The following is a 9961-nucleotide window of genomic DNA, read 5'->3' on the forward strand; positions in this document are numbered from 1 at the left end:
TGCAGACTGGATGTAAAGACGAGTGCAGACTGGATGCGAAGACGAGTGCAGACTGGATGCGAAGACGAGTGCAGACTGGATGCGAAGACGAGTGCAGACTGGACGTGAAGACGAGTGCAGACTGGATGCGAAGACGAGTGCAGACTGGATGCGAAGACGAGTGCAGACTGGATGCGAAGACGAGTGCAGACTGGATGCGAAGACGAGTGCAGACTGGATGTAAGGACGAGTGCAGACTGGAGGTAAAGACGAGTGCAGACTGGAGGTAAAGACGAGTGCAGACTGGAGGTAAAGACGAGTGCAGACTGGATGTAAGGACGAGTGCAGACTGGAGGTAAAGACGAGTGCAGACTGGAGGTAAAGACGAGTGCAGACTGGACGTAAAGACGAGTGCAGACTGGATGTAAAGACGAGTGCAGACTGGACAAACATGTCCCGTCTGATTTATGGAGGGTGCAGAAGCTGACTGCAGCAAACACAGATCCATCTGAACATCTGAACAAGAGCCAGAGATGGACAAACAACTGATTTAAATCWATTTATTTAGAAATGATGAGTCAGCATTCACACTGTTTGTAGCTTCTTTAATACATTTCTGGCACAGCTTTATTATGAAAAAGCTTTTATTTTTTTAATCTTGGTGCTGTTTGAAGTCTGATGAGCTCATCTGCCCTCCAGCTCAGTGTGTCAGAAACGTCTGCAGGATGAAGGCTTTTAATTGTTGAAGCACATCCAAGCAGGCAGAACACGCAGCTGCAGGTGTCTCAGTACCTGTGGGAAACGCCCACACCTGCACGAGACTTCCTGTTGGCRCCTGAGCTTCTGGACTGGGAGGAGCTGGGACTCATCGTTTATTATCACGTCCTCGTCCTGTTCACAYTTCTTTATGTGGAAATAATTAGATTTAATCTTTGTTGGATTTAAGTCTCAGACCTGACGGGGTCTCTGTTCCCTGATCCTCAGACCTGACAGGGTCTGTCCAGGACCTGGACTTTATTTCCACCCCGGACCATCYGAGGAGGAGGGGGTCCAGTTTGTGTTGAAGGCTCAGAAAAATAACCCTTCAACACAGAAATCTGTACTTTTTATAACAAGCAGAGCTGGGCACAGTTCCCCTAAAGCACTAATAGAGGAAGTAATTCCTGATTAGTGCTTTAGGGCTTTTGCCTTTTTTTTAAAGTTCATTGAGCAGGTAAACAATTTCTTTAGTGTTTCATARGGCCATTTATTCGAAATATTCTGAAAATAAATCAAAGAAATAAAGCATTTTAAAACACATATGGAGAGAATAAATCCTCAAAATGTCTTCTCCCGCTGTAGAAAAGTTACGTCGTGATGCGGGATTATAATCTCTCCCTCCTGCTGCACATCGAGTGAAGCTTTAACAACCGTAGTTTTTCACACCTGTGTTTTCAGAGAAAATACTTGTTATTTTATGTATTGTTACCCACAGAGATGATAAAATATGTGGACGTTTGTTCAGTCATAAATCCATCTTGTTAATGTAACAGTTCTGCTCTGAGAGCAGCAGCAGGTCAGTATGGCAGGCCGGTATTACATTTATTTGGCTTCTCCACTCAGATATCTGAAATTGTTTTATGACTGGATTAGACATATTAGTTATTTAGGATAAAATAATGAAATGTTTTCTTTTATTATTTTTGTTTTATTTACTTATTATTTAAACTTGGAGATCTTTCCAGCTTGAGCTTGTTTATTTGTTGAAGTTGATTTTTGAAAATAAGGGGCACATATAAGTTTTTCTTCACTCTGCACCCTTTTAATTCAGGGTAGGATTTACTTTTTTTAATGGTGGACATAGACTGTTTTGTTTTTATAAATGAAAGAAACAAACAAAGAAGTAGACATCTCTTTATATATTTTGACAATTCAAAATACCTGTTTAAGATATCTCTAATTATATTCTTAGGCTGTATGGAGACTCCAGTTCAAGATGTCTTAAATGTATCTTTAGATATGAGATTCACTATATAAGATTTAATTAATGCAAATTTCAGACTTTCTTGTTCTGTAAATTGTATTTAAAATAAAGCTGCTGCTGTTGATCAGTCTGTTTTTATAAGCAGCAAAAAGTTTTATTGAAGATGTTTTTGATAATTTGACTGAGTGACTCAGTCTGAAATGTTTGCATCTGTTTAATCAGATATTCTGTACCTCTGTGTGTAACCATGTTTATATTTTTGTAGTACAAAGTACACGTTTTTCTTATTTTATCACATTTTGAACATTTTTGTTTCAGGCAGGTAACTTTTTTTTCCACCTGCCCAACAAGGCAGGTAAATAAAAAATCTTGTCAAACCCTGTGGCAGCGTTTGATGATCTGTCCTCATTCAGAGACTGGCTGTTTTTGATTACAAAAAAAAAAGCAAGAAAAGCTGCTCCTTTTATAACTTGAACTCATCTTAAAGCTTAAAGTTTCCASCTGGTAGTTTTAGTTTCTTAAAGGTTTTTAAATGTTTGATTTTAAAGATAAATCCAGTAATCTCAGAACAATCAGGTAATCCCAGCACCTCTCCCTGAGGCACACCAGCTTCATCTGCTCCTGTTTTGCTCCTGAGATGAAGATAAACGCTTTAAGRAAATGATCCGGAGCGCTGTCATTATTTCTTAATCTTATCTGACGGTTTTAGAGCAGATGTAGTAAAATTCTGAAGGTTCAGGGTTTGGTTTTAGTTCTGTCATCACTTTGACTTTGGTCCTCCTGAGGGACTCGTTGTCTGGAGGTGGACAGGAGGATGGAGAGACGCAGGGAGGACGGACTTAAAATTGGTCTCATTTGTCTCGTTGCAGTGAGCCGACCTCGCCTCCATCCCTCCTTCCCTCCTCCAGCTCCCCTTGGAGCTGTTCAGACCTGGTTTTACTCCTCCGTCCTCATCCTTTGCTTTTATTTCACATCACTAACTCGTCTTCTTTAACATTCTTCTCCTCACTTGTTCTTTTTCTTATTTTTACCCTTCCTCTCCATCCATCTCCCCGGTCTCACCAGTTGACTCCTCCGTAAGGTGGCTGTAATTTGCCCAGAGATGGATGGTGCCGTCGGTGCAATCATCCCCACTCCCTGCTGGTTTTGATGGATGTCCCCGGCTCGGTTGTTGGCGTGGTTCTGGGAGAGTTATGGATCAGACCCAGAGTTCGTGCTGTAATGTGTTTTCTGGAGGCCCGGGTGTCAGCGGGTGGACTGTTATCAGCCTGACCTCAGTGCTCCTGAGCAGAACCCGACCAGCGTGGTACCACGAGGTCAGACTGAAACCTTCCTGAGAACTTTTTAAAAGACAGTTTCAAGAGTTTCTTCAGGGTGTGCTCTGTTCAGAACTGATCTTTGAAAAGTGTGAAATGCAGACCTTGATGGCATACTGAGGAGGCCTACTAATTAAAGACKCCTTAGGTTCAGCGGTGTTGATCCAGAGCAGCACCTAAAACATGCAGGACACCACCGACCTACATCCTTCAGCTTCCTTCTTTAAGCCAGTGGTTCTCAATCCTGGTCCTCAAAGACCACTWTCCTGCATATTTTAGTTGTTTGCCTGCTTTGGCACACCTGATTTAAATGAATGAGTGATGGGCAGGCTTCTGCAGAACTTACAGACTTACTGAAGTGCAGGGAAACAACTAAAACATGCAGRATGGGGGTYYTTGAGGACCAGGATTGAGAACCACTGCTTTAAACCGTCTGCAGCCTGGGTTTTATTTTGGAGCCCACACAACCTTTCTGGTGCAGGTTTCTTTGTGTTCAAACCCTAATTRGTCTCTGCAGTTATTTGGTCTTTGTGTTCGGGGTTCTGAAAGAATGCTTTTGATGAGGTTACACGTTTGCGTCAACGCCTGCCCGTTTCCAGAGCTCCGGTTTCGTGTTCCTCCTCCGTCCAGGAAATGTGAAGCGTGAAAGTCACGTGGCTCCGTTTCCCTCCTTTTGTCCAACCTACTTGGATGTTTAAATGAGATCTGTGCAGATGAAGTTGCCATCTACAGTTGGACTATGAAAGATTTATCACCAGTGTTTTGTACTGGCTGCTGAAATGTTGATGAGGCTGAACTTTTCAGACCGTTCAAAGAACCAACGCTTGCTTGTTTTTTCTCTACTGTCTTGATTTTTTTCTTTATTTTTTTCAAACCTGCAGACTGCTCTGTGACAGTATCAACAGAGTACTAAACGTGAGCTTGAACACAGTTTATTACGTTTCTAAAGGTCAGCTTGATATGAAGACCACGGGAGAGTTCATCCTGGTGGTTTGGAGCTTTTTCTTGCCAAAATATCGGATTAAATGAGCTCTTTAAAATACAAAGATTCTGAATCTGATCAAAACGTTTGGCAAAYGCTGTGGTCTTCGGAGCGTTCAGTTTAATTTCCTACAGAATGAACAGATTTTTGAAGATAATAGGCATTTTTTATGTTTTAATATGCTTTATTCCTCTGTTCTGTTTAAAGTGTGACTTTCATCAGACTGAAATGACAAAGAAACTCCTTCTGGTCATTAWAAGTTTGATTTAAAAAGGTTTGAAAACACTTGAGTGAATTCATGCTTTTTAAAAGGTCATTTGTTTAATTCAACGGAGCTCAACTTTTTAATTAACAGTCCAGTGGATTGAGCTTTTATTGACTTCTGTTCCACTCCAACATGTGTAATTAAGAGTTTAAAAAGTATGTTTTAAAAGAAATGATTCATTCTCACCAGGACACCTGAGCTGTAAGAGTCTAAYGATCTATAATTAGAATCTTGTCTTCTCAGCAGCGTCATTTGGTTTTTATTTGCATCGTATTTGAATGGAAACTTGGACTCACGAGGCTCTTCTGGTCCCAGTTTTTGTCTTCAACTCTGTGTTGGATCACATTTTCCTGTGAACTCAGAGGTCGGTAACTCGAGCCGTCGGACCGGGGGAACATTAGACCAACCGGGGTTAGTCTTCAGTGTCAGAGGCGGGTAATCCCAGGTGATGGTTAAACACGCAAACTCAAGGTTTTGCTCTGATTGGCCGAACCAGCCGTCCATCAGTAAAGTCACGTTGAAGTGGTGGCCAGGTGAATCTGTGGGACRGTGCAGGGGTTAGTTTCACCTGGTGAGGTGGAAGCAGGTCTTGATTTAAACACCTGTGGTGGGATTAAAATCTGCTCCAGTCATGCCATCTTTTCAAACCTTCCTGAGAAGATACAGGCAGGTTCCAYGAACCGAGGCTGATGGAGCGTTCAACTACGGTCGAGCCTCAAACGGACGATGTCTGCTGAACTCCGGTGGGTTCAACTCTTCTTTGTTAAACCATCAGGCAAGGAATGCTTTTAAACCAGACTAACGACATTAAAATGACTAAGAACAAACTATCAGAGTCAGAGAAATATGATGATAAGTTATTTAAACTTATTAAATTTAAACATACAGGTGTTCTGGAGCAACATCTTTGGTTATATAGTCTTTACCAATGGGCCACAGTTGAAATTTTTTGCTTCATTATAATTAAAAAGAATGATTTTATGAAACTGTTTTTTGTAGAGGTCTGTAAAATAATCAGTTTGTGGCTCTAAAACAAAACTCCTGGACTCATTTTCGGTTATGAAGTTGGTTATTTTTAAATCTTTTGTCTTGTTTGGTTTATTATTCACAGCTTGTTGGCCCTCTACTCTTGGAAGAAATAAAATTTAAAAAAGACTGATTGGATCCTCCACCTGTTTGTTAATGGCAGAGCGACGTAAATAAAAAATAATGTAATTCTTGTGATGGAGGCGTTCAGTAGTCTGTTATATATTTTTTAATATTTTGTATATTTAGAAAGATATCGATGCCTTTTTCTGCATGTTGTCTAAGAATGTCATTGAAGCGAGAACTGTGACAGCAGGAGGTGTAAAATGCTTAAATTTGTATTAATATCTGCCTGCCTTGCTGTTGGGTTGCAGCAAGGTGATGGATTTGATCTTCTGTAATTGCCTTTTTTCTCTCAGCCAGCTGAGTTTGTTGTCTTTGAGTGTAATTTATCAGTCTATGCGTCAGCCGCAATCTCTTGATCTCAGGCCTGCTGTGATTATGCCGCCTTCTCCACAGATTCATTGCCGGACACTTAAAKTGATGCATTGCCTCTATTACTGTGTTGAAGCCATGATGCTTTCATCCAGAATGGATTTTATTGTCATTCATATCTGCTGTCATTCATTTTCTGCCACTGGTGCCCCTGTTCAAGCAAACATGTTACTGTGAATTTAATCTGCTGCAGGAAAAATGTTTAGGCTTGAACTTTAGTCAAAATACAGAACATAGGCGTTAGTTTATTCCAACTAAACAGAGCAACCAGCCCACTTACTCATTTACCAATCTACCCTCCCAACCCAACAACCAACCATTCCACATAGACCCCATCAAGCTTCTCCAGTTACTGTGCCATCCACCCACATCATACCAACCAACCCATCCATCCACCCAACACCATACCAACCAACCAACCCAACACCATACTAACCAACCCACCCATCCACCCAACACCATACCAACCAAACCACCCAACACCATACCAACCAACCCACCCAACACCATACCAACCAACCAACCCAACACCATACCAACCAACCCACCCATCCACCCAACACCATACCAACCAACCCACCCAACACCATACCAACCAACCCACCCAACACCATACCAACCAGCCCACCCACATCTTACCAACCAGCCCACTCAACACCATACCAACCAGCCCACTCAACACCATACCAACCAGTCAACCAACCAATTTGTCCAGGCTTTACCTTGTTAACCAATCTAACCAACTGTGACCTATTATACTATTGTACTATATATATTATGCTATTATACTATATATTATGCTATTATACTATATATTATGCTATTATACTATATATTATGCTATTATACTATATATTATGCTATTTTGCTATATATATATATTATGCTGTGCTAATACTATTGGTTGTGACCATTATTATACTAACCAGTCCACCTGACTCTCTGACGCTCTACCAATATATGGGGTGGCTGTGGTGCAGTAGTAGTAGGGTTGGGCAATATTGGCAAAAAAATTAATCACGATTAATTGTGGTATTTAGCCGATAACGATTAATTTGACGATTAATGCCCTGAGTCCCAGGACACCCTTATTTCATAGTAACATGACCAATTTAGTGGGAAAGATTTGCTTTTTGTAAAAAAAATTGTTCCAAATTGTGTGAAAATTACAGATTTCTGGCTATACATCATATTTTAAATTGTATAGATAGATAAATAAATTACAGAACTTTATTTTAAWGTTYGTCATATTTGAAGYGGAGAGGAGCRCTGAGCAGACTGACCGGAGTAATCCCCAGTCAGTCTGCCTGGTGGCATTAATTGTATTAATTGTCAAGTGCCAAAAAGTAATCGATTAATGTTTTTCTGACGATTAATTGCACACGATACGATTATGCCCAACCCTAAGTGGTAGAGCAGCCGAAAGTCACACGTTCGACTCCCCGCCATGCCCACATGCCGTGGTGTCCTTGAGCAAGATGCCCATCTCCCARCTGCTCCCCGAGCGCCTACATAGCTGCCCGCTGCTCCACCTGGGTGTTTCTCACGTGTGACGGGTCAAATGCAGAGCACAGATTGATGACCAATAAAGTATGGGGAGCAGCTGCTGTTTCCCAGCAAACGACAATCATTAGGTGTTTGTGTGTTCACTGAAAACAGACATAAAAGAGATGTTTGAGAGTTTCTACCTGTCAAGTTAAAACCAGTYTGGTTTGGTCACCAGCTGATTGTGAAACAATGTTTGAAGGTTAAAGAACCTGTGAATAGTTTTCTTTGTGCTGTTCTGGTTGTTATTCCACTGCTGTGTTTTTGTACTYGTTGGCAGACCTGTACACCAGTAGTTGCCGGTCTCTCCGCTGGTATTTAAAGTCCTGAAGCTGGATCGGGTTGAATATTGAGCAGCGGGAGGTGTTGGACCTGAATTCCAATGAATCCTGCAGGTCACCCGCTCTTCGACTTTGTTCTGAGCGCTGGTGTGGTCAGTAATGACAGGATCCGTAACAAACGTTTTCCAGCCTCTGCAGTGGCGGCGTTGCCTTGACAACCAGCTGTTGATACGAGCTGTAATGAAGTTGATTAATCTCCACGCTCCGAGGGCTGCAGACGAACTGAATGGCTGCGAAAATAAACTCTGGGGGTGTCGACTCCTTGTTGCCTGATTGGTGTTTACGCAGCATGAAGGGGGTCCTTGGAGCGCTGGTAACTAATTGAGCAGAGACTTATGGGGAATAAAGTCAAGTCTGCCTGACATTTTTTTGAGTCTGAAAAGGGCAACAGGCAAAGAGGTGTTAAAACAGAAACTGATGGAAAACGTGGTGATGGAGGACACTGCACGATGCTCGGTGGAATATGTCCCTCCTGTGACTTCACCTTCCTCACCTCATTGTGCCGAGCCGTGACTCTGACTCATCACGTCTTATTGATACGGAGGCTGCAGCTGGTAATACTAATTCATCTTGGTCAATAGATGCTCGATCATTTCCTGCTTGTGAATACAAAGTCAGGATTGTCTCCCACGCCTCAAAGACCAGCGTGAGTCAGAGGTGCAAAGTAAAACCATGATCTGATGCCTTCTCTTCAAACTGGTTTTATTTCTTTAAATTCTGATTTCCTCTCAAAGTTTTTGTTTTGAAGCAGGTGTATGTCTGACGTTCTGTAACTAATAATAATTCAGTAATGTTTTTTTCTTTTAGGAGTCTGTGGCTGCTGTGGGCCGCTGAGGCCGAGGTACAAACGACTGGTGGACAACATCTTCCCAGAGGACCCTAAAGTGAGTTGAAGCTTCACGTCTCAGAGATCCTAAAGATCTGCTTTCACTGACAAAATGTGTTAGGCATTCAAACAAAATGGTGATTAGATCCAGTGGCGCCTGCAGAATGTTTTTTCCGGGGGGCCACTGAAAAACCAGGGGTGGCACACACCAAAATAAAATCTATAACAGAAAATTTATGCTTTTGTAAAAATGACACTTTGAAAATTACACAATATAAAAGCTATGGATTCACCAACAGATGTTCAGTTTGTTATTTTACAGATAATATTACTGATCCTGTGAAGACCAGAAACCAGAACAAAAGAAGCATTCATAATTTTAGGGGGGGACCCACTGGTGGGGTGTCTGGGGGTCCACCCCCAGAAAAGTTGAACAAAGTAGATGCCTTTTCCTGCATTCTGGTGTATTTTACCAGGTTGTTAAACTACTTTTACCTACATAAGAAAACACTTAGTCTGAGTTTTCTATAAATCAAGTGGAATGAACTTATTTGTTCAACAACAAAAACAATACTGGGTGAACTAATATTTTATGGTAAATGTGGGGGTTCAAATGAATTAAATTTTAAATGTGATGGGGACGTTCCCTTCATAAATAATTGCAGTGATGACTGTCATTTTCTTTAAAAGAGTCAAAATACACATTTTAAAAACATTTACAAAGAACAAGCTTTCCTCCGTTTTAAAGCCACCTCCTCTATGTATTTTAAAACAGTTTTATTTGCTTGTTGATGTTTACTTTGTGAACAAAAACTGTAATTATAAAAACCCAAAACTGGAAATGGACTAAAACAAGCACAAATATATTTTACATCTACTGTAGTATTATCCCAAACTATTCAGTTATTTGCTTCTTTATGACATATTAGTTTTAATAAAGATGATTTTGGGCTGTAAAAGAAAACTGGAGTACCTGGAGAAAACCCACTCATGTACAGGGAGAACATGTAAACACAACCCAGAGATTTGATAGAAACGTTCTTCCTTAGAGACATGTTGCTCTGTGTGTCACTGTACTGCCTAATTTTATATTTGTAACATAATAATTTTAATTATTTAATTAATATTTATAATATAAATGTTATGTTAATATGTTGTACGAACATGACCTCCTGAAAACTTCCATCTTTATTTGAGAACATTGGTTTTAGACTGGTTGTCCT

The 9961-nt window shown here is 40.8% G+C and overlaps 1 protein-coding gene across 2 annotated transcripts in view; it reads left to right on the forward strand.

Moving 5' to 3' along the window:
* Window positions 1-9961, forward strand: part of efr3a (EFR3 homolog A (S. cerevisiae)) — a 55373-nt gene that overhangs the window by 9128 nt on the left and 36284 nt on the right. For both annotated transcript variants that reach the window (XM_014022028.1, XM_014022027.1), the window contains one exon: window positions 8720-8796. In XM_014022028.1, coding sequence (XP_013877482.1) covers window positions 8720-8796 — 77 coding nt within the window. The remainder of the gene's footprint in view (window positions 1-8719; window positions 8797-9961) is intronic.

This window comes from Austrofundulus limnaeus, unplaced genomic scaffold (assembly GCF_001266775.1).
Source record: "Austrofundulus limnaeus strain Quisiro unplaced genomic scaffold, Austrofundulus_limnaeus-1.0 Scaffold315, whole genome shotgun sequence".
Classification (NCBI taxonomy): Eukaryota; Metazoa; Chordata; class Actinopteri; order Cyprinodontiformes; family Rivulidae; genus Austrofundulus; species Austrofundulus limnaeus.